This window comes from Coregonus lavaretus (genome assembly GCF_964263955.1).
Source record: "Coregonus lavaretus genome assembly, chromosome: 6".
NCBI classification, from domain to species: domain Eukaryota; kingdom Metazoa; phylum Chordata; class Actinopteri; order Salmoniformes; family Salmonidae; genus Coregonus; species Coregonus lavaretus.
This window is the reverse complement of record NC_139993.1, coordinates 64,752,919-64,778,947: the sequence shown is the minus strand read 5'-3', so window position 1 is coordinate 64,778,947 and position 26,029 is coordinate 64,752,919. Positions and strand designations below refer to the sequence as shown.

At 43.3% G+C, this 26,029-nt stretch overlaps 1 protein-coding gene across 1 annotated transcript in view; it reads left to right on the top strand.

The window, feature by feature from the left end:
- LOC311130218 (uncharacterized protein) overlaps positions 1-26,029 on the top strand; it is a 170,646-nt gene that overhangs the window by 135,425 nt on the left and 9,192 nt on the right. The window contains exon 3 of the mRNA XM_084162916.1: positions 19,742-19,947. Coding sequence (XP_084019042.1) covers positions 19,859-19,947 — 89 coding nt within the window. The 5' untranslated portion in view covers positions 19,742-19,858. The remainder of the gene's footprint in view (positions 1-19,741; positions 19,948-26,029) is intronic.

The following is a 26,029-nucleotide window of genomic DNA, read 5'->3' as shown; positions in this document are numbered from 1 at the left end:
AGAGAGAGAGACAGAGAGAGAGAGTTCTCTATCACACACAGGGGTTGTTTTCTCTCCTCTACCCAATTAATAAATAATTGTGGAGGAAACTTAATTTCACCAGAGATGAATGTAGGATACAAGGTAGAAATGTTAGCACTTTATCTCCTTTTAAATTCTCCATATCCCCCCTTCCTCCCCCTCCTCCCTCTCTCTTTTCCTCTGTGTTGAAGCAGGCAGGATGTCGAGTTAGGCAGTGCACCAAGTAGCACCCTATTCCCTTTCTAGTGCACTACTTTTGACCAGGACCCCTTAGGGCTCTGGTCAAACGTCATACACTAAAGGGAATAGGGTGCTATTTGAGACGCAGCCAGACGGCTTTAATGAAAAAGGAGATTCCAGTCAGCCTGATGCTTCTCATCAATCACCTCTCTGCTTTGGAAGTGTAATACCGAGTAGATGGGTGGAGGATTGGAGGAGGGGTGGAGGAGTGGATGGGGAGTGTAAGGGGGTGAATGTGAGTGGAGGCATCAGGCTTTTAATCTCTATAACTTAATGGGCTCCACTAGTTTGGCCTCAGCGCAGAGTGGAGTGAGTGCTGCGTTGCTGCTGGAACTTAACCCCCGCAGTCGGCAAACAAGTTGAATGAATGTCGGAGCTTGTTTTCGAAGCTTGTTTCAGCAGCAGGCAGTATCAGTGTCTGCCTCTCTGACATACAACTCAAACACACAGAGTTCGGCAGACTAGAAATTACAACGATTGGAAATATGATACTTATTGTACACTATTGTCAAGGCACCCCCATGTTGTTTAGCCTAATGTAGCTAAACGATTTGGCTTTGCTCCCCTTCATTCCATAAGTTACACCATCAGCCTTTACACCAATCCCCTCATATTTTTACAGTGAACTGGCTTTTATCAAATCAATCAAATCAAATACAAATGTATTTGTCACATGCTTTGTAAACAATAGACGCAGACTAACAGTGACATTCTTACTTAAGGGTCCTTTTTCAACAATAAATAGTGACACAAGTAATAAATGCACAGTGAATAATGAATAACAATGACGAGTAAAAGTAACATGGTTATATACAGGAAGTACCTGGTAATAACATGGCTATATACAGGAAGTACCTGGTAATAACATGGCTATATACAGGAAGTACCTGGTAATAACATGGCTATATACAGGAAGTACCTGGTAATAACATGGCTATATACAGGGAGTACCACGTAATAACATGGCTATATACAGGGAGTACCACGTAATAACATGGATATATACAGGAAGTACCAGGTAATAACATGGCTATATACAGGAAGTACCTGGTAATAACATGGCTATATACAGGAAGTACCAGGTAATAACATGGCTATATACAGGAAGTACCTGGTAATAACATGGCTATATACAGGGAGTACCACGTAATAACATGGATATATACAGGGAGTACCTGGTAATAACATGGCTTTATACAGGGAGTACCAAGGAATAACATGGCTATATACAGGGAGTACCACGTAATAACATGGATATATACAGGAAGTACCAGGTAATAACATGGCTATATACAGGAAGTACCTGGTAATAACATGGCTATATACAGGGAGTACCTGGTAATAACATGGCTATATACAGGGAGTACCACGTAATAACATGGATATATACAGGAAGTACCAGGTAATAACATGGCTATATACAGGAAGTACCAGGTAGAAACATGGCTATATACAGGAAGTACCAGGTAGAAACATGGCTATATACAGGAAGTACCAGGTAATAACATGGCTATATACAGGAAGTACCTGGTAATAACATGGCTATATACAGGAAGTACCAGGTAGAAACATGGCTATATACAGGAAGTACCAGGTAGAAACATGGCTATATACAGGAAGTACCAGGTAATAACATGGCTATATACAGGGAGTACCAAGTAATAAGATGGCTATATACAGGAAGTACCAGGTAATAACATGGCTATATACAGGGAGTACCAAGTAATAAGATGGCTATATACAGGAAGTACCAGGTAATAACATGGCTATATACATGAAGTACCAGGTAATAACATGGCTATATACAGGGAGTACCTGGTAATAACATGGCTTTATACAGGGAGTACCAAGGAATAACATGGCTATATACAGGGAGTACCAGGTAATAACATGACTATATACATGGAGTACCATCTAATAACATGGCTATATACAGAGAGTACCAGGTAATAACATGGTTATATACTGGGAGTACCACGTAATAACGATATGAAGGGGTACGAGGAAATGGAGCTAGCTACAGTTGAAGTCGGAAGTTTACATACACCTTAGTCAAATACATTTAAACTCAGTTTTTCACAATTCCTGACATTTAATCCTAGTAAAAACTTCCGGTCTTACGTCAGTTAGGGTCACCACTTTATTTGAAGAATGTGAAATGTCAGAATAATAGTAGAGAGAATTATTTATTTCAGCTTTTATTTCTTTCATCACATTCCCAGTGGGTCAGAAGTTTACATACACTCAATTAGTATTTTGTAGCATTGCCTTTAAATTGTTTAACTTGGGTCAAATGTTTCGGGTAGCCTTCCACAAGCATCCCACAATAAGTTGGGTGAATTGTTGCCCATTCCTCCTGACAGAGCTGGTGTAACTGAGTCAGGTTTGTAGGCCTCCTTGCTCGCACACGCTTTTTAAGTTCTGCCCACAAATGTTCTATAGATTGAGGTAAGGGCTTTGTGATGGCCACTCCAATACCTTGACTTTGTTGTCCTTAAGCCATTTTGCCACAACTTTGGAAGTATGCTTGGGGTCATTGTCCATTTGGAAGACCTATTTGCGACCAAGCTTTAACTTCCTGACTGATGTCTTGAGATGTTGCTTCAATATATCCACATAATTTTCCTTCCTCATGATGCCATCTATTTTGTGAAGTGCACCAGTCCCTCCTGCAGCAAAGCAGCCCCGCAGCATGATGGTGCCACCACCGTGCTTCACGGTTGGGATGGTGTTCTTCGGCTTGCAAGCGCCCCCCCCCCCCCCCCCCTTTTTCCTCCAAACATAACGATGGTCATTATGGCCAAATAGTTATATTTTTGTTTCATCTGACCAGAGGACATTTCTCCAAAAAGTACGATCTTTGTCCCCATGTGCATTTGCAAACCGTAGTCTGGCTTTGTTATGGCGGTTTTGGAGCAGTGGCTTCTTCTTTGCTGAGCGGCCTTTCAGTTAATGTCGATATAGGACTCGTTTTACTGTGGATATAGATACTTTTGTACCTGTTATCTTCACAAGGTCCTTTGCTGTTGTTCTGAGATTCATTTGCACTTTTCGCAACAAAGTATGTTAATCTCTAGGAGACAGAACGCGTGTCCTTCCTGAGCGGTATGACGGCTGCGTGGTCCCATGGTGTTATACTTGCGTACTATTGTTTGTACAGATGAACGTGGTACCTTCAGGCGTTTGGAAATTGCTCCCAAGGATGAACAAGACTTGTGGCGGTCTACAATTGTTTTTCTGAGGTCTTGGCTGATTTCTTTTGATTTTCCCATGATATCAAGCAAAGAGGCACACAGATTGAAGGTAGGCCTTGAAATACATCCACAGGTACACCTCCAATTGACTCAAATGATGTCAATTAGCCTATCAGAAGCTTCTAAAGCCATTACATCATTTTCTAGAATTTTCCAAGCTGTTTTTAAAGGCACAGTCTACTTAGTGTATGTAAACTTCTGACCCACTGGAGTTGTGATACAGTGAATTATAAGTGAAATAATCTGTCTGTAAACAATTGTTGGAAAAATTACTTGTGTCATGCACATAGTAAATGTCCTAACCGACTTGCCAAAACTATAGTTTGTTAACTAGACATTTGTGGAGTGGTTGAAAAACAAGTTTTAATGACTCCAACCTAAGTGTATGTAAACTTCCGACTTCAACTGTATGTACATTTAGGTAGAGGTAAAGTGACTAGGCAACAGGATAGCTAATAGACAGTAGCAGCAGCGGGTAGCCATTTGATTAGCTATTTAGCAGTCTTGTTTAGCAGTCTTATGGCTTGGGGGTAGAAGCTGTTCAGGGTCCTGTTGGTTCCAGACTTGCACTGGTACCGCTTGCCGTGCGGTAGCAAAGAGAACAGTCTATGGCTTGGGTGTCTTTTTTTGGGCCTTCCTCTGACACCGCCTGGTATAGAGTTCCAGGTTGGCAGAGAGCTCAGCCCCAGTGATGTACCGGGCCGTACTCACCACCCTCTGTAGCACGTTGCAGTCGGGTGCTTTGCAGTTGCCGTACCAAGAGGTGTAGAACTTTTTGTGGATCTGAGGGCCATGCCTAATCTTTTTAGCCTCCTGAAGGGGAAGAGGTGCTGTCATGCCCTCTTCACAACTGTATGGGTGTATATGGACCATGTTAATCCCTTAGTGATGTGGACACCGATAGAAATAATAATAGGATTCAATCTTAGTTCTGTATTCAAGCTTTGCCTGTTTGATGGTTCGTCAGAGGTCGTAGCAGGATTTCGTATAAGCGTCTGGATTAATGTCCCGCTCCTTGAAAGCGGCAGATCTAGCCTTTAGCTCAGTGCGGATGTTGCCTGTAATCCATGGCTTCTGGTTGGGATATGTACGTATGGTCACTGTGTGGACGACGTCGTCGATGCACTTAATAATGAAGCTAGTGACTGATGTGGTAAACTCCTCAATGTTATCAAATGAATACCAGAACAGGACTGTTTCACTGTGCTAGTGAAACAGTCCTGTAGTTTAGCATGCGCTTCATCGGACCACTTCCGTATTGAGCGCGTCACTGGTACTTCCACTGGTTTTTGCTTCTAAGCAGGAAGCAGGATGACAAAGTTATGGTCTGATTTGCCAGTGACGCACTCAATACGGGAGGGCAAGGGAGGGCCTTGTATGTGTTTCTGTGTGTGGAGTAAAGGTGATCTAGAGTTTTATCGCCTCTAGTTGCACAGATGACATGCTGGTAAAAATGAGGTATTATTATTAAGAGGTCATTTCAACATGTTGTTGGCTGCCTTTTAGTAGTTATGTGTCCTATGCAGCTTTGGGGCAGTTTGCTTCCAGGGCTTTCACCAGTCAGACAACAGACTGCTCTACTCTGTAAACCCTAGCTAGCTATCTGTAGGCCCAAGCTAGCTGTCTTTAGGCCCTAGCTAGCTATCTGTAGGCCCTAGCTAGCTATCTGTAGGCCCTAGCTAGCTATCTGTAGGCCCAAGCTAGCTATCTGTAGGCCCTAGCTAGCTATATGTAGGCCCAAGCTAGCTGTCTTTAGGCCCTAGCTAGCTATCTGTAGGCCCTAGCTAGCTATCTGTATGCTCTAGCTAGCTGTCTTTAGGCCCTAGCTAGCTATCTGTAGGCCCTAGCTAGCTATCTGTAGGCCCTAGCTAGCTATCTGTAGGCCCTAGCTAGCTATCTGTAGGCCCTAGCTAGCTGTCTTTAGGCCATAACTAGCTACCTGTAGGCCCTAGCTAGCTATCTGTAGGCCCTAGCTAGCTGTCTTTAGGCCCTAGCTAGCTGTCTTTAGGCCGTAACTAGCTATCTGTAGGCCCTAGCTAGCTATCTGTAGGCCCTAGCTAGCTATCTGTAGGCCCTAGCTAGCTATCTGTAGGCCCTAGCTAGCTATCTGTAGGCCCTAGCTAGCTGTCTTTAGGCCGTAACTAGCTGTCTTTAGCTGTTTTGCCTCCCCATGCCAGTCTCCTGCCTCCCCATGCCAGTCTCTTGCCTCTCCATGCCAGTCTCTTCCCTCCCCATGCCAGTCTCTTGCCTCTCCATGCCAGTCTCTTGCCTGTCCTTGCCAGTCTCTTCCCTGTCCTTGCCAGTCTCTTGCCTCCCCATGCCAGTCTCTTCCCTCCCCATGCCAGTCTCTTGCCTCCCCATGCCAGTCTCTTGCCTCTCCTTGCCAGTCTCTTGCCTGTCCTTGCTAGTCTCTTGCATGTCCTTGCCAGTCTCTTGCCAGTCTCTTCCCTCTCCATGCCAGTATCTTGCTTCCCCATGCCAGTCTCTTCCCTCCCCATGCCAGTCTCTTGCCAGTCTCTTGCTTCCCCATGCCAGTCTCTTCCCTCCCCATGCCAGTCTCTTGCCAGTCTCTTGCTTCCCCATGCCAGTCTCTTCCCTCCCCATGCCAGTCTCTTCCCGCCCCATGCCAGTCTCTTGCCTCTCCATGCCAGTCTCTTCCCGCCCCATGCCAGTGTCTTGCCTCCCCATGCCAAAACAAGACAGTGTACTCCCTCCCCATGCCAGACAACAAGATTTATGCAAAACATGGGCCAGAAGGAAGAAGCCAGAAATATATGAATAATCTAAAATGTCTGCTTGTTCTCACCAATGGCCTCAGAGCCAAAGTCTTCATCCCCCCACGTGTGCAAAGGCAATTTTGCATGTTGTTCTCTTTTAGTGGCTAGAGTTCATAGGCCTATGAGTGTGTCAAGTGGTAAACTCTGTTATCAGTCATTAGTTACAAATTCCCCACAGGAACATGCTATTGTGAATGTGTTTTCTAATGTCTGTGGCACACGCTGCCGGAACTCTTGTGTGTTTACTTTTTTTTACATCAATTTTCCCCAAAATACTGTTCTGTACTGTGAATTTCTAACCTGTTTAATACAATAACTGCGTTTCTGAATTTCCTTATACCTCTTCCTTTATATCAATTACAAATATCCCTAATATTGTGCAAATCAAATGAATGGTGCTGGATGATTCCACCCAGTAGAGTGGAAATACTACTGCTGTGGTTACTGTGGAGAATAAACAAATGTGTGGGAAATAAATGTATTTGGGTTAACTGTGCTCTCTCATTAATAATGATTGCGTTTGTTTGGATAAATAGTGCCCTACTTTCAGCATCTGTGGTTTTAAATAATCCCAATAGGCCTCTTGCCTGCTTATTGATTGATTGTAACGGGTCCTTAAAGGTCATATTCATAAAACATAAAGACGTGATAAACACATTGCTGTGTGGACTTTTCTTTTTGTTAACTAGTGGGCTAATATATCAGTCTGTTGTAGCCATGTTGAGTTAGTAAGGTAGAAACTCTATTCATACAATTATTTCACTTGCTAAACTTATAGATATTATTTTATATACTGTACTCCTGTAAGTCATCTTTCACATACAATGTACATACAATGGTGTTTCACATACAACAATACACACAACGGGATACAATGTGATACAATGGTGATACAACGTGATACAATGGTGATACAACTTGATACAATGGTGATACAATGTGATACAATGGTGATACAACGTGATACAATGGTGATACAACGTGATACAACGTGATACAATGGTGATACAATGTGATACAATGGTGATACAACGTGATACAATGGTGATACAACGTGACACAACAGCGATACAATGGTGATACAACGTGATACAACAGTGATACAATGGTGATACAACGGTGATAAAACGTGATACATACAATGGTACATTTACCTGTTTTAAGTCTCAGGTGCACACATCCAAATGTACAGAGTTACCACACAATACATTTCATCCAGTGAGAATCCACGTGTTACTTCCAACAGACACAGTGAATACTTTGGACAATGACTATATTGTTATGTTAAAATTTTCTAATTTTAGTGATTTAGCAGACACTCTTATCCAGAGCGACTTACAGTAGTGAGTGCATACAATTTAATAGTTTTTTACTTTTTTATGTTACTTGTAATAACAGTTACAATCATTAAAATAGCTACACTATGTCACGCCCTGGCTATGGGACTCTTATATGTTGAGCCAGGGTGTGTAGATTCTATGTGTTTGTGTTCTGTGTTTAGGATCTAGTTCATGTGTATCTATGTTGGCCGGGGTGGTTCTCAATCAGAGGCAACGAGAATCAGCTGTTGCTTGTTGTCTCTGATTGGGGACCATACTTAGGCAGCCTGTTTGGCACAGTGTATTGTGGGATCTTGTTCCGTGTTGGTTTGTGTATGTACCCAAGGACTTCACGTATCGTTTTGTTGTTTTTGTTCGTGTGGTGAAATATAAATAAAAGATGTTCGCATTCCACGCTGCGCATTGGTCCACTCCTTTCGACGATCGTGACACACTAGTCTTAAAGGCTGACCTTTAGACTTAAATTGTGTATGAAATTGTATGAAAAAGTATACAAATGGAATATTGTATGCAGTACAATTCAATACAATTATTCAAATTGTGAAACTCCAACAGTATTTACAGTGGGGAAAAAAAGTATTTAGTCAGCCACCAATTGTGCAAGTTCTCCCACTTAAAAAGATGAGAGAGGCCTGTAATTTTCATCATAGGTACACGTCAACTATGACAGACAAAATGAGAAGAAAAAAAATCCAGAAAATCACATTGTAGGATTTTTTATGAATTTATTTGCAAATTATGGTGGAAAATAAGTATTTGGTCAATAACAAAAGTTTCTCAATACTTTGTTATATACCCTTTGTTGGCAATGACACAGGTCAAACGTTTTCTGTAAGTCTTCACAAGGTTTTCACACACTGTTGCTGGTATTTTGGCCCATTCCTCCATGCAGATCTCCTCTAGAGCAGTGATGTTTTGGGGCTGTCGCTGGGCAACACAGACTTTCAACTCCCTCCAAAGATTTTCTATGGGGTTGAGATCTGGAGACTGGCTAGGCCACTCCAGGACCTTGAAATGCTTCTTACGAAGCCACTCCTTCGTTGCCCGGGCGGTGTGTTTGGGATCATTGTCATGCTGAAAGACCCAGCCACGTTTCATCTTCAATGCCCTTGCTGATGGAAGGAGGTTTTCACTCAAAATCACACGATACATGGCCCCATTCATTCTTTCCATGCTTCACAGTAGGTATGGTGTTCTTTGGATGCAACTCAGCATTCTTTGTCCTCCAAACACGACGAGTTGAGTTTTTACCAAAAAGTTCTATTTTGTTTTCATCTGACCATATGACATTCTCCCAATCCTCTTCTGGATCATCCAAATACACTCTAGCAAACTTCAGACGGGCCTGGACATGTACTGGCTTAAGCAGGGGGACACGTCTGGCACTGCAGGATTTGAGTCCCTGGCGGCGTAGTGTGTTACTGATGGTAGGCTTTGTTACTTTGGTCCCAGCTCTCTGCAGGTCATTCACTAGGTCCCCCCGTGTGGATCTGGGATTTTTGCTCACCGTTCTTGTGATCATTTTGACCCCACAGGGTGAGATCTTGCGTGGAGCCCCAGATCGAGGGAGATTATCAGTGGTCTTGTATGTCTTCCATTTCCTAATAATTGCTCCCACAGTTGATTTCTTCAAACCAAGCTGCTTACCTATTGCAGATTCAGTCTTCCCAGCCTGGTGCAGGTCTACAATTTTGTTTCTGGTGTCCTTTGACAGCTCTTTGGTCTTGGCCATAGTGGAGTTTGGAGTGTGACTGTTTGAGGTTGTGGACAGGTGTCTTTTATACTGATAACAAGTTCAAACAGGTGCCATTAATACAGGTAACGAGTGGAGGACAGAGGAGCCTCTTAAAGAAGAAGTTACAGGTCTGTGAAAGCCAGAAATCTTGCTTGTTTGTAGGTGACCAAATACTTATTTTCCACCATAATTTACAAATAAATTCATTAAAAATCCTACAATGTGATTTTCAGGATTTCTTTTTCTCAATTTGTCTGTCATAGTTGACGTGTACCTATGATGAAAATTACAGGCCTCTCTCATCTTTTTAAGTGGGAGAACTTGCACAATTGGTGGCTGACTAAATACTTTTTTCCCCCACTGTATAACAAAGTTTCACAACGATTGATTCTGGCTGTTGGGAAAAAAAATAAAAATAAATTGTCTGCATTCATGCTCGACGTTAAAATTGTAACAGTCTCAATTATCCTTTATATGAAATCTGAAAAGGCCATAATTAATTTGAGTAGTTGAATCGTCTCACTTCACCAGACAAGGTCTGCATCCCACATGGCCCTCCATGCATCCCAAATGATACTCTATTCTACACCCTATGGGCCCTGCTGAAAAGTAGTGCATTAGATAGGAAACAGGGTGCCATTTGGAACACAGTCAATGCTTATTTGCATGACTGTGTTCATACTGTGGAAAGTACTGAGAGAGCCTAAGGCCATTGACGGCCTAAGATCTTAATAGTATTTCTCATGAAGGCCTCCTTAACAGATAGACCATTCTGTGACTCTCTTTGGGACCACTCTAGTTCTTGTCAATTGTACTGACATGAATACTAGACAGCTTACATTCATACGAGCTTTCAGAAAATCTATCAGACATAATTCCCCGGACACGACGGTTTTGCCTCAATAAATGTTGCTCTCCTTCTAGCTAAGTCTTTAACGGATAATTAAATGTTCCTACTTGATACAGTGAGGCTTTTGTGCTGCTTTTTAACCAGATTCTAACCATGCAGGCTTGGTCTTGATAGAACTGAAGGCCAAGCGCTGAGGGAACATTGGAGGGGGAAGAAAAACACACAACCACAGTGAAATTAAATGCACCGTTTTCACCATTGTGCCATTAAAACTTTTAACAGCCTGGAGCTATCTACTTTCTATTATTAGTTAAGACCTAAAGACTGACCATCACTTCAGGTCTTTCTCTGACAGAGAGCGGGGAAAAAATTAAATGGCATCCATTGTGTGACGACATATTAGCTCTCAAAAGCTTTTACCTTGGGAGCTGTGTCCGTTTGTGTCCGTTTTACTGGGAGAAGAAATATGTTTCTGTTAACAAAGACATTTCTCTTATCCTTTTGGCCATTCAAGGTGAAAACAATCAAGGAAATAATCTCAGACACACTCAAAATTGAAAGTACTGCAATGTTAGACTGAAAGCTGCAAATAACAAGTAACGAGAATAGATCAATAGAATGTCTCTCTAGATGTAGATGTTTTGTTTAAAGTATTGATCAAATGATTTCCTTGTGTATTTTCATCAGCACAATGGTTCTCAGTAGCTAATGATAACGGTTAACAAGTACGGCAAAGTAAACAGGCAAAATTCGATTTCTGCATTTCCTGTTTGAAAGGAATTTTCAGAGAGTTATAAAAGATTGTTAATGGTTTGCTAAAGAGAAATATACCTCTGGCATTCACTGAAATCAGTGCATGCCCATCTAAGGCATTGATAAGCAGCGCTGCATGATCTTACAATGACAAATACAGTATAAAACAGAGGTGAACCGTGACTAAATATGTTCCAAAAATCAAGAAAATAACCAAAAAAACATAGCATCACTTAACGCACCCGACATTATATACAGTATCTTCTGTGGTCGGACCTTCTAGTTCTAGTGAAGGAGGAACAATACTTTTTGATGGCATTATGAATGAATGAAACAGGACTGGCCACGCTTCAGGCTGCCGCGCACACAGAGACAGAACCGGCATGGACACAACATGACGTACAGCATAAAATAAGGCACTGTTTACACAACTTATGGTAGCCAACACCACTATCACACTTTCAAATCAAATCTAATCTAATTTTATCTGCCACATGCGCCGAATGCAACAGGTGTAGACGTTACAGTGAAATGCTTACTTACAAGCCCTTAACCAACAATGAAAAAAAAAAAATTAAAGAGTTAAGTATATATTTTTTAAGCAAATAACTAAAGAGCAGCAGTAAAATAAAATAACAGTAGGGAGACTATATACAGGGGGGTACCGGTGCAGAGTCAATGTGCGGGGCCAGTGCAAATAGTCCGGGTAGCAATGATTAGCTGTTCATGAGTCTTATTGCTTGGGGGTAGAAGCTGTTGAGAAGCCTTTTGGACCTAGACACCGCTTGCAGTGTGGTAGCAGAGAGAACAGTCTATGACTAGGGTGGCTGGAGTCTTTGACAATTTTGAGGGCATTCCTCTGACACCGCCTGGCATAGAGGTCCTGGATGGCAGGAAGCCTGGCCCCAGTGATGTACTGGGCCGTACGCACTACCCTCTGTAGTGCCTTGCGGTCGGAGGCCGAGCAGTTGCCATACCAGGCGGTGATGCAACCAGTCAGGATGCTGTCGATGGTGCAGCTGTATAACTTTTTGAGGATCTGAGGACACATGCCAAATCTTTTCAGTCTCCTGAGGGGGAATAGGCTTTGTCGTGCCCTCTTCAAGACTGTCCTGGTGTGTTTGGACCATGATAGTTTGTTGGTGATGTGGACACCAAGGAACTTGAAGCTCTCAACCTGCTCCACTACAGCCCTGTCGATGAGAATGGGGGCGTGCTCAGTCCTCTAGTTTTTTCCTGTAGTCCACAATTATCTCCTTTGTCTTGATCACGTTGAGGGAGAGGTTGTGTTCCTGGCACCACACGGCCAGGTCTCGGACCTCCTCCCTATAGGCTGTCTCATCGTTGTCATCACTGTTGTGTCGTCAGCAAACGTAATGATGCTGTTGGAGTCGTGCCTGGCCATGCAGTGATGGGTGAACAGGGAGTACAGGAGGGGACTGAGCACGCACCCCTGAGGGGCCCCCGTGTTGAGGATCAGTGTGGCAGATGTGTTGTTACCTACCCTTAACACCTGGGGGCGGCCCGTCAGGAAGTCAAGGATCCAGTTGCAGAGGGAGGAGTTTAGTCCCAGGATCCTTAGCTTAGTGATGAGCTTTGAGGGCACTATGGTGTTGAACGCTGAGCTGTAGTCAATGAATAGCATTCTCACGTAGGTGTTCCTCTTGTCCAGGTGGGAAAGGGCAGTGTGGAGTGCAATAGAGATAGCATCATCTGTGGATCTGTTGGGGCGGTATGCAGATTGGAGTGGGTCTAGGGTTTCTGGGATAATGGTGTTGATGTGAGCCATGACCAGCCTTTCAAAGCACTTCATGGCTACAGACGTGAGTGCTACAGGTCTGTAGTAATTTAGGCAGGTTATCTTAGTGTCCTTGGGCACAGGGACTATGGTGATCTGCTTGAAACATGTTGGTATTATAGACTCAGTCAGGGACATGTTGAAAATGTCAGTGAAGACACTTGCCAGTTGGTCAGCACATGCTCAGAGTACACGTCCTGGTAATCCGTCTGGCCCTGCGGCCTTGTGAATGTTGACCTGCTTAAAAGTCTTACTCACATCGGCTACGGAGAGCATGAACACATAGTCATCCGGAACAGCTGGTGCTCTCATGCATGTTTCAGTGTTGCTTGCCTCAGAGCGAGCATAGAATTGATTTAGCTCGTCTGGTAGGCTTGTGTCACTGGGCAGCTCGCGGCTGTGCTTCCTTTTGTAGTCTGTAATAGTTTTCAAGCCCTGCCACATCCGACGAGTGTCAGAGCCGGTGTAGTACAATTCAATCTTAGTCCGGTATTGACTCTTTGCCTGTTTGATGGTTCGTCGGAGGGCATAGTGGGATTTCTTATAAGTGTCCGGATTAGAGTCCCGCTCCTTGAAAGCGGCAGCTCTACCCTTTAGTTCTGTACGGATGTTGCCTGTAATCCATGGCTTCTGGTTGGGGTATGTACGTATGGTCACTGTGGGGACGACATCATCGATGCACTTATTGATGAAGCCAGTGACTGACGTGGTGTACTCCTCAATGCTATCTGAAGAATCCCGGAACTTATTCCAGTCTGTGCTAGCAAAACAGTTCTGTAGCTTAGCATCTGCATCATCTGACCACTTTTTTATTAACCGAGTCACTGGTGCTTCCTGCTTTAGTTTTTGCTTATAAGCAGGAATCAGGAGGATAGAGTTAAGGTCAGATTTGCCAAATGGAGGGCGAGGGAGAGCTTTGTATGCGTCTCTGTGTGTGGAGTAAAGGTGGTCTAGTGTTTTTTTTCCCCTCTGGTTGCACATTTAACATGCTGGTAGAAATTAGGTAGAACGGATTTAAGTTTCCCTGCATTGAAGTCCCCGGCCACTAGGAGCGCTGCCTCTGGTTAAGCGTTTTCCTGTTTACTTATGGCCTTATACAGCTCATTCAGTGCAATCTTAATGCCAGCATCGGTTTGTAGTGGTAGATAGACAGCTACGAAAAATATAGATGAAAATTCTCTTGGTAAATAATGTGGTCTACAGCTTATCATGAGATACTCTACCTCAGGCGAGCAAAACCTCGAGACTTCCTTAGTATTAGATTTTGTGCACCAACTGTTGTTTACAAATATACACAGACCGCCACCCCTTGTCTTACCGGAGTCAGCCGTTCTATCCTGCCGATGTAGCGTATATCCCGTCAGCTGTATGTTGTCCATGTCGTCGTTCAGCCACGACTCGGTGAAACATAAGATATTACAGTTTTTAATGTCCCATTGGTAGGATAACCGTAATCTTAGGTCGTCCAATTTGTTCTCAAATGATTGAACATTGGCTAATAGGATTGATGGAAGAGGCAGTTTACTTGCTCGCCATCGAATCCTTACAAGGCACCCCGACCTACGTCCACGATATCTCTGTCTCTTTCTCATGCGAATGACAGGGATTTGGGCCTTGTCGGGTGTCTGTAGGATATCCTTCGCGTCCGGCTCGTTGAAGAAAAAATCTTCGTCCAATACGAGATGAGTAATCGCTCTCCTGATATCCAGAAGCTCTTTTTGGTCATAAGAGACGGTGGCAGAAACATTATGTACAGAATAAATTACAAATAACGCGACAAAAAAAACACACATATAATAGTACAATTGGTTAGATGGCTGTAAAACGGCAGCCATCTTCTCCGGCACCACTTCTTCTTCACCAATAGCAACATTTTTTTTTTTTTTGTCATTTAGCGACTGAACAACAACAGTGTCACATCAAAGGTGTCAGGCTCATGGTGCTGAAAGGACATCGACCGTAATAGCCGTGCACTCCATGGCGCTGAAGGAGAGACAGTTTTTGGTCAAACACATAGACAGGGCTGATAGACAGGAGAGGTCACACGTCAAACAATGTTAAAGCAGCCCATTCACTCCAGTAGGTCCCAAGAAATCATACCAATACAAAAGCACAATCATTTCATGTCCAAAAAAGTAAATTAACCAACCAGCTATTACTTCCCATTGCAAATGTATTTGAATCAAATTCATCACACTAACCGGTGATCTAAAGATGAAATGCAACAATGTTTCACAGTCATTTTTTTTCTCGAAGAGATAGCTAACAGCAATCGAGCTGCAACAAAAAAACAGTGCCAACAGATGATCATTTGTAAACAAAGTTTGAAAGTTAATCTTGAAAAGGGTGATGCTAACAAACTTGAAGTTGATAACAGCTGCTGCAGCCACCATTGTCACACTACTACAACACAAGCTAGCTAACGTTATTAGTGTTAGCATGGGAAAACTAATGCTTGCGACACTGATTATTTTCTCTTGCGCTCTCTTCTTCTTCTTCTTCTTCTTCTTCTTCTTCTTCTTCTTCTTCTTCTTCTTCTTCTTCTTCTTCTTCTTCTTCTTCTTCTTCTTCTTCTTCTTCTTCTTCTTCTTCTTCTTCTTCTTCTTCTTCTTCTAAGGTTTTATAGCAGACTACAACCTACAACTACCTACTGTATTGGCTGTTTATTGGCTTACTATTCTGTATTATGAATTCATTGCCTACTGTGCTCTCAGTAGTGACGTGTCTAGGCCTTCTCGAAGGCCTAGACACAGCACTTATTTTTTTTAATGTGCAAGTCACAATGTGATTGGTTCATTCCAGTGTCATTCCAAAATTCTGCTCTAATACAATTGAATGGCAGAGGCCTTCTGTTCAGCTTCTAAAGGCCTAGTCAATGGCTGGCTGAGTTAAAACAAATTTACCCAGAGACCACCAAAGAAAATCCTGATTGGATGATTTTTTCTATTCAGTATTAACCCTTGTCTTTCCAACAGAACCTGAAGAGATGAAATCAGAAAAGTATTACAATTATTGTAAAGATGAAATAGAAGGAAAAAAAAAATATATATATACCCATTTTTATAAATCTTTAGGTCTTCTCTGAAGGTCCTGATGGTTCCCCACTGGTATAAAGGCCTCTGCATACTAGGTTCAGTCGCTAGGCAAAGTGAACGTCTGTGCATACTTCCTTAAAAGACCTTCGCTTGAAAAAGTGGAGCAACACAAAAACAGGGAAATCAGATTCTATAAATCAAAATAGGGAGATTCTATAAATCAAAATAGGGAGAGACAACTAAATGTGTTAACCCTCCACATCTATCAAGACAACTAAAGAAATTAACCCTCCACATCTATCAAGACAACTAAATGTGTTAACCCTCCACATCTATCAAGACAACTAAAGGTGTTAACCCTCCACCTATATTGTACCCTCTAGTTAGCTGTTTAGCTGTTATTAGCATGTATTAATGTTTTTCTCATGTCCCAAAAAACGTTCCACCGACTCTCACGAATAAGGCCATATAATCACGGATAAGGCAATACAAACTTGTTTGAATGATTCAGATGATTCATTTAAACAATTCTTTATGACGAATCGTGGTGAATTGAATCATGTGAATCAAAATAATAATTTATGATTAGCGAACAATCATTTTAGGAAAAAAGGTTAGATGTATCCTTTCTTTTGGATTATGTGGCTTCAAAACGTGTTTTGTAGATACTTCCAGTTGATTTGGGCATCCAATGTATGGGACATTGCAACTCAATTGATGGTTGCAAATTTGTGGGCTTGCTTCAGCTGAATAAAAATATTTGTAACCTACCATAGACATTTGATCTTTGATATATTGAATGAGCAAATTATTTCAAAAGGCATAAAAACGTATTTGGTTGTAATGTTGCAATGTTAGACATCAAAGGGATTTTATTTTTGTTTTACCCTTATTTTACCAGGTAAGTTGACTGACAACACCTTCTCATTTACAGCAACGACCTGGGGAATAGTTACAGGACAGAGGAGGGGGGATCAATGAGTCAATTGGAGGCTGGGGACGATTAGGTGGTCATGATGGTATGAGGGCCAGATTGGGAATTTAGCCAGGACACCGGGGTTAACACCCCTACTCTTACGATAAGTGCCATGGGATCTTTAGTGACCACAGAGAGTCAGGACACCCGTTTAACGTCCCATCCGAAAGACGGCACCCTACACAGGGTAGTCAACCATCCTCCAGGAGAGCTAATGGGTGTGCAGGCTTTTATTCCATTACCCCTCTAACAATCCATATTTTAGAAATGAGATGCTCAGCCGGACCTTGATAAACTGGCTCTGATGTGTTTGAGCAGGGCTGGATCAAAAGCCTGCAGACCCAGTAGCTCTCCAGACTGAGGGGTTGACCACATGTGTTTTAAACAGTTGCCCAACACTTATTTTACTTTGTAGGGGTTAAGTGCCTTGCACAACGACAGGAGATGGTACATGGGATCAGAGAGCAGCCTCCCAGTGTTGATACCACATTACACTTACTTTTTATACATACATAGAGACGCCACCAATTGTCAGTCATGGAACTTTGGTTAAAAGTCATGGAGACGTCATGAAAAAGCCATGAAATTCCATCTATCAAAATGTGTATGAACCAAAAGTTTTTTTCCATAAATATTTGTCTTAATATGAACCATTTTGTTTTATATATGTATATTTTGTATCAGCTATCACACCACATAAAGGAACAACTTCCTTTTTATTCTACATAAAATACAACTACCTGGATTTATGTCAACTCCGTCAGACACCGTGAACGGCATTTCATTTTTACAATTATTGTCCAACTAGTGTTTAAAGGCCTTGATTGTTTAATTTTAACGTTAGATTATTCAAATATATAATACAAATCTCCAAACTTCTTTTTGTTTTGTTTTATAGCACTATTAAATGCTCCAGGGCTAAATTAATTAGCATTTTGGCATGATTTAGAATATAAAACAACATTTATAAAGCAAACATTATCTCTTTGGTCTAGCACAGCAAAATACTTCAATTGTTTGAGCACATTTTGCAGAACAGTGATTACAATATTTTTTTTAGGGGGGTTAGCTATCAGTGACTGAGTGGACAAGCCACTGACGGAGTTGACAAGCCACTGACGGAGTTGACAAGCCACTGACGGAGTTGACAACAGGTACTCAAAACAGACATATCTTTGCCTCTAAAAATACAAGTTCAATACAAACATTTGTAAAATATGGAAAATGATTAATTTGAAAATCCCCAATAAAAACATAACCATTCTATCATCTCTTTCAGCACTCTTGTTGACGTTGACTTTAGACAAAAATCTGACGGGGTTTATATTTAACTGAGTTTTCTTCTTCATTGAAGTGGTATGACACAGTAGCAATTTTGTTATTCACGGTTGCTTTATGACTCTAAAACATAATTCAGTGTAACATATTTGAACCGAAATTCGTATTTTATTTGAATCTATCAGGCAGTTGGAGTTGACAGTTTATGGCTGTGACCATGGTGATTCCAAAATAGTTTGTTTAAGTCTATCAAAAGTAGAGAACTTTCCAGACCAGGAGTGTTATTGGACCACATGTAATGAGGACATGAATAAGGGGTCCTTACGGTATAGCTGGCCCTGCTCATTCCTGATTCATTCAGGATATTTGACGAATCTGATGGAGTTCATCAAATCTCCGGACACATCTTTTAGGAATCAAAGCTTTGAGAGAAATATTATTTAAAGTCACAGAGGGCTATTGCAAGAAACTATACAGTATATGATCATGTTTCAGTTAATATCCATTGTTGACAGTTTTTAGAATTTTAAACACTTTTTGGGAGAATTTGAAATTGGCATCCTTTGGGGGCATTTCTAGGCATAGAGCCGACATTGAAAATTCCCAAAACAAATATTTCCCCTCATAAAATTCCCCTAAATGTAAATGTTAAGCTCAAATGATGCTCAAAGCTCGAGTGGACACCAGTAACATGCTGGCTTACGTTAGAGCTATGTGGGAAATAACAAAAGTGACTGTCCCTGTTTTCTTCATAAAAGCTTTCTGTGGCCTGGTAGAGGGCTAAAAGCTGTCTCCAGCCTCTTTAGAGCACCATGCCTGAGACTGGAGCTGTGGTGGAGCTGGGCTGGGACTTCAGCTGGGAATGGAGCTGGGATTGAGATGGAGCTGGACATGGGGCTGGGGATGGGGCTGGGGATGGGGATGGGGCTTGGACTGTAGCTGAGGATGGGGCTGGAGCTGGAGATGGGGCTGGGGGATGGGGCTGGACATGGGTACAGAGCTGGAGATGGGGCTATGGCTGGAGCGTGGGTGGAGCTGGGGCTGGGGATGGAGCTGGGGATGGAGCTGGGGATGGAGCTGGGGATAGGGTGGGGCTGGGATGGGGCTTGAGTAAGAACAGAAAGGGGAAGGGAGACGTGACAGGTGTGAGGCTGCATCACTCTGCAACTGTTTACTCCAACAATAGAGTCATTGTTTGCTTTCCATTAGGCTGCCTTCGGCCTGCGTTCCCAAATGGCACCCTATTCCCTTTATAGTGCACTACTTTTTGAAGTCCTGCACTATATAGGGGATAGGGTGACATTTGGGACGCATCCTCAGTGTAGGCTAGAGGTTCTTTACAACACAAGCAATGGTTGTGAAAGCCAGGGATTGTCCCACTGTTGTGTTATCTACTGGGTCTTTACCAAGTTATCTGATCCCCTGCTGGGTCTCAATTACTGAGCCATGTAGTTAAGTCCTACTAGCAACGTACTGAATGAGCCAGGTAATAGCTAACATTATCAGAACATTCCTTTCATGGATAACCTTTCTCTACTCCCTATTGGACAGTTTTCTGGGGTGTTCTGCAATGCATTGGTAAGCTGGAGGATTATTTTGCTTTCCTCTGAATAGACAGAAGACATTTATTATGTCAATATTAAATGTTCCTACTTGCTGTATCTAACCCTGTGTGTCTTTGCAGTACCAGCTCCAGAGAGAGTCCCCGTGGAGGTGGCTGTGCTGCCAGTGGCAGTCCTGGGTGCTGCTGGTCTCCGCTACGGCTCTGCTGGGCCTGCTGGTTCCCTACCTGGTGTACTTTATGATGACCCTCCAAAACCCGCCTGCTCCCGCAGTGTTTAAAGCTGTTGCAGTCTGCTTCGGTCTCATCGCAGACGCCCTTCTGTTAAAGTGAGTATCTATATATTGTATCGTCACATCAAATGCTGTGGGGGGGGGGGATCTGCACTTAAAAGGGTGAAGGATTTTAATCATTCTTTGATTAGAAATGGGGATAGACATAGTGAGAGTAGACATACATTTTTAGGTAAAAACATTTCAGCTGTTAGGCCATCATGAATGTTCTCTATCTAGCAACATATTTATCTATGGGCCCGATTCAGACTGAGGAAATCTATAAAAAAAAAATATGCGGTTTGATTGAAGCACTTCTCAGTACTTGGTATTCAGACTTAACATATGCAGGTTCGTAATGGGCTTTGCAGGTGTGGCTTCTCTTGCGCTTACTGAATAAAATTGAATTAAACCGCTGAAAACCCTCCCACTTGCTGGCCAACAGATTTTCTCGTGGACTTTTCATTCAATTGGCTTTTCAGTACATTTATCTAACGCCATCCCTTTAAATACTGTGTACCTTTGATTAGAAGTTTCTCGACAGACTCACTAGAATGTATATAGAGAGACAGGTTCAGAATAGGGATCAATATAAAACCTCCATCTTATTCATGGTTCCATCATGCGTAAAGGTGGTGGACTTATGAGGGAATGAAGTCAAGGTCAGAATACAGCATATCTGTAGACACACCTCCACCACACCTTCATTTCTTTGATCTCCACCCCCCAATGAATAGCGGGTGAATAGCATGCTATTCTAATGGTTAAATTCAAGGTCAGAATACACGTAGAGAGAATGTTACATGAAAATATAATTTTGTTCTTAATTTAACTCACATGCTATAATGCCAATTCACTCTTTAGTGGTGAGGCACCTGGTTTAGTTTCCTAGGAGAGGTTCTCTCCTTCAACTTCAACCTGTTGGAGAGAGTGGAAGAGATAGGGAGGAGAGAGGATGAGAAGGTAGGAGAGAGGAGGAGAGAGGAGGAGAAGGGAGGAGAGAGGAGGAGAGAGGAGGAGAGGGGAGGAGAGGGGAGGAGAGGGGAGGAGAGAGGATGAGAGAGGGGAGGAGAGAGGAGGAGAGAGGGGAGGAGAAAGGAGGAGAGAGGATGAGAAGGGAGGAGAGAGGAGGAGAGAGAGGAGGCTATAGGAGAGAGGATGAGAGGGGGGAGAGAGGAGGAGAGAGGAGGAGATAGGAGGAGAGAGGAGGAGAGAGGAGGAGAGGGGAGGAGAGGGGATGAGAGGGGAGGAGAGAGGAGGAGAGAGGAGGAGAGGGGAGAAGAGAGGAGGAGAGAGGAGATGAGAGGAGGAGAGGGGAGGAAAGAGGAGGAGAGAGGAGGAGAGGAGAGGAGAGGAGAGAGGAGGAGAGGGGAAGTGAGAGGAGGAGAGAGGAGGATAGAGGAGGAGAGGGGAGGAGAGAGGAGGAGAGAGGGGAGGAAAGAGGATGAGAAGGGAGGAGAGGAGAGAGGAGGAGAGAGGAGGAGAGGGGAGGGGAGAGGAGGAGAGAGGAGGAGAGAGAAGGAGAGGAGATATTAATTTAGGAACTGTCTGTGACTGGGTGCCTGCCAGGAGGCACACACATCTGTGGTTGTCTAATTGCGGAGATGACAATAAAACACCTCCGCCCTTTTGTTGTGAGCAACAGAGAATCCTAGCCATTCTTTTTACCATTGTAGCACTTTCATTATCACTGGTTTTCAATGAAAAGCGTGTAGTACTGTGTATGTACCATATTGACATTATCAATCAGCAGTTAAGCTAAAACAAACTAAATGAAACTACATAATACTTGAGGAATGTCAAACAAAATGCTTTTTGAAAATCTCTTGCTGACTTTCTTACAACCTCTCGCTCTCTTGCTCTCTGTTTTCCCTTCTCTCTCACAAGTTTATTTTTGGTTGTTAGGTTTTGATATTCCTAATTGGAATAAAGCCTGGGGTTGTGTAAACCATTAGTAAATAAAGCCTGGGGTTGTGTAAACCATTAGTAAATAAAGCCTGGGGTTGTGTAAACCATTAGTAAATAAAGCCTGGGGTTGTGTAAACCATTAGTAAATAAAGCCTGGGGTTGTGTAAACCATTAGTAAATAAAGCCTGGGGTTGTGTAAACCATTAGTAAATAAAGCCTGGGGTTGTGTAAACCATTAGTAAATCAACAGTCTGCTTTATTAGCATCTGACTGAATAATGCATTAAATGCCTGGTGTAAACATTATCAACTCCATGTTGTAATAATGCATTAAATGCCTGGTGTAAACATGATCAACTCCATGTTGTAATAATGCATTAAATGCCTGTGTAAACATGATCAACTCCATGTTGTAATAATGCATTAAATGCCTGGTGTAAACATGATCAACTCCATGTTGTAATAATGCATTAAATGCCTGGTGTAAACATGATCAACTCCATGTTGTAATAATGCATTAAATGCCTGGTGTAAACATGATCAACTCCATGTTGTAATAATGCATTAAATGCCTGGTGTAAATATGATCAACTCCATGTTGTAATAATGCATTAAATGCCTGGTGTAAACATGATCAACTCCATGTTGTAATAATGCATTAAATGCCTGGTGTAAACATGATCAACTCCATGTTGTAATAATGCATTAAATGCCTGGTGTAAACATGATCAACTCCATGTTGTAATAATGCATTAAATGCCTGGTGTAAACATGATCAACTCCATGTTGTAATAATGCATTAAATGCCTGGTGTAAACATGATCAACTCCATGTTGTAATAATGCATTAAATGCCTGGTGTAAACATGATCAACTCCATGTTGTAATAATGCATTAAATGCCTGGTGTAAACATGATCAACTCCATGTTGTAATAATGCATTAAATGCCTGGTGTAAACATGATCAACTCCATGTTGTAATAATGCATTAAATGCCTGGTGTAAACATGATCAACTCCATGTTGTAATAATGCATTAAATGCCTGGTGTAAACATGATCAACTCCATGTTGTAATAATGCATTAAATGCCTGGTGTAAACATGATCAACTCCATGTTGTAATAATGCATTAAATGCCTGGTGTAAACATGATCAACTCCATGTTGTAATAATGCATTAAATGCCTGGTGTAAACATGATCAACTCCATGTTGTAATAATGCATTAAATGCCTGGTGTAAACATGATCAACTCCATGTTGTAATAATGCATTAAATGCCTGGTGTAAACATTATCAACTACATGCTGTAATCATAATGGGAAACATGCTACTTCCCTTCCCCATCTGAAGTCGTTCAAACAAATTCCAGGTGATATGACGATAGAAATAAAACAAGGGAAATAACAGTGTGTGACAATTTGTTCACTATATTTTCCCCTCCCTCCATCCCTCCCTCCCTCCCTCCCTCCCTCCCTCCCTCCCTCCCTCCCTCCCTCCCTCCCTCCCTCCCTCCTCCCTCCTTTGTTTGAACTAAAAGAAAAGGAGGCTGTTTGTAATCAATTCAACAAGGTGTTCATACGTTTTCCCATTAAACCGGTTTGGAGTGGAATGTTGCCTGGTGAACTAGTAATTGATATTGTGGTGGTGTTGGTAATTAATATTGTGGTGAACTGGTAATTAATATTGTGGTAGTGGTTACGCCAAGGTAACCTGTCTAAATGACTAGCGCCCCATAGCACTCACGTCTGTAGCCATGAAATGCTTTAATAGGCTGGTCATGGCTCACATCAACACCATCATCCCAGAAACCCTGGACCCACTCCAATTCGCATACAGCCCCAACAGATCCACAGATGACGCAATATCTATTGCACTCCACACCGCCCTCTCCCACCTGGATGAAAGGAACACCTACGTGAAAATGCTGTTAATTGACTACAGCTGAGCGTTCAACACCATTGTCCCCTCCAAGCTCATCACTAAGCTAAGGACACAGGGACTGAACACCTCCCTCTGCAACTGGATCCTGGACTTCCTGACGGGCCGGCCTGAGGTGGTGAGGGTAGGCAACAACACATCCAGCACACTGACCCTCAACACGGGGGCCCATCAGGGTGGTGTGTGCTTAGTCCCCTCCTGTACCCTCAGGGGTGTGTGCTTAGTCCCCTCCTGTACCCTCAGGGGTGTGTGCTTAGTCCCCTCCTGTACCCTCAGGGGTGTGTGCTTAGTCCCCTCCTGTACCCTCAGGGGTGTGTGCTTAGTCCCCTCCTGTTCAGCAACAACTGGGTGGTCGCGCACAACTCCAACACCCTCATCAAATTTGCAGACGACACGACGGTGGTAGGCCTGATCACCGACGACGAAGAGACAGCCTATAGGGAGGAGTCAGAGACCTGGAAGTGTGGTGCCAGGACAACAACCTCTCCCTCAACGTCAGCAAGGACAAAGGAGCTGATCGTGCACTACTGGAAATGGAGGGCCGAACACGTCTCCATTGACATCAACAGGGCTATAGTGAAGCGGGTCGAGAGCTTCAAGTTCCTCGGTGTACACATCACTAAGGTCCAAACACACCAACACAGCCGTGAAGAGGGCGCGACAACGCTTCTTCCGCCGCAGGAGGCTGAAAAGATTTGACATGGGCCCTCAGATCCTCAAATGTTCTACAGCTGCACCATCGAGAGCATCTTGACTGGCTGCATCACCTCTTGGTATGGCAACTCCTCGGCATCCGACCGCAAGGCACTACAGATGTGTGGTGAGAACGGCCCAATGGGCCGGGCTCCCTGCCATCCAGAACCTCTATACCAGGCAGTGTCAGAGGAAGGCCCAAGAAATTGTCAAAGACCCCAGCCGCCCGTCATAGACTGTTCTCTCTGCTACCGCAGGCAAGCGGTACCGGAGCGCTAAGTCTGTAACCAAAAGGCACCTGAACAGCTTCTACCCCCAAGCCATAAGACTGTTGAACAGTTAATCAAATGGCTACCCGGACTATTTACATTGACCTCCTTTATGATTTATTTATTTTAATTGTTTTGCCTTTACTCCCTGTTTACCATTCCTCTTCTCCTCTCTCCTTCTTGTCCTCTTGTCCTGCTCCCGGAGTACCTCACCCTCCTCTTCTCTACTCTCCCTTTCTTCTCCACCCATCCCTCTCTCGCCCCTTGGCCATCAGTTGCAAGTCGGTGGGTGGGTGGGTGGATGAAGAGTAGGGGGTATGGAGCGTGGCTCCAGCTTGCCCCTTGGTGCTGGAGCTGGCTGGGATGTGCCAGCCTCCTGCTGGCCCCTGTCAGGGTGCGTCTCAGTCAGCCTCTGCCCCTGGGGTCCTGGGGGGGGGGGGAGGAGGGAGACCTCCACATGGAGGAACCCACAGTGCTGCGCTGCCTCTCTGTCTGCGTCCCAAATGGCACCCTATTCCCTATGTAGTGCACTACTTTTGACCAGGGCCCATAGGGACTTGGGACCCTACATACAGTAGGGAATAGGATACATTTGGGACATAGCCTCCCTCTTGCCATACCATCGAGACTCTATGACATGGTAACCTTTGTAAAACTGCTCCCAGACAAACATTTACAAAAACAAAAAAACAACCCCCCGCTCTGCTCCGTACCCTTCCGCCCAGCATCCATGAAGCCTGACCTTTCTGTTGTTGTTATTGTGTTAGTTTGCCTCTTCTAGGCTTATTTATTCATTTAGACCACGTCCCAAATGGCATCCTATTTCCTATATATTGCAATTATTTTAGACCAGGGCGCCCGTAGGCAGGAAAACGCAAGTCTGGTGCCAGGGGAACTAAGGCATGTCGTGGCGTCTTGCCTGTGATTGGTCCTGGCAGATGTTCCGTGGTGTAAGCAGGAAATGGGAGTCTTTGTCTCCGTTTCATCTCTTGTGACACACTGTGCATACGCAACATTACCGTATGAGACACCATGGGACAGCTCAGAGACATCCCTGTTGGTTGTCACTCTGTTGTTGTTACAGGGGGAAGAATAACAGTTTACCTTAAAAGATAAAGTAAAACAGCAATATCGGTCTGGTTTCCGTAAACAGCTAAGAGTGTTGGAGTGCCGGGCTTAACCTCTCTGCTGTTTTGGTCCCGTAGCTACCATGTTTTAGTGGCGTGAAGCGCACCCTTGCAAATGTGCAGATACTCTGTCGGACTGTGTGAGAGTAATGTCTTGCATCGCGCTCATTCTCAATATCTGTGGTGCTGCTCATGGCAACGTCCTA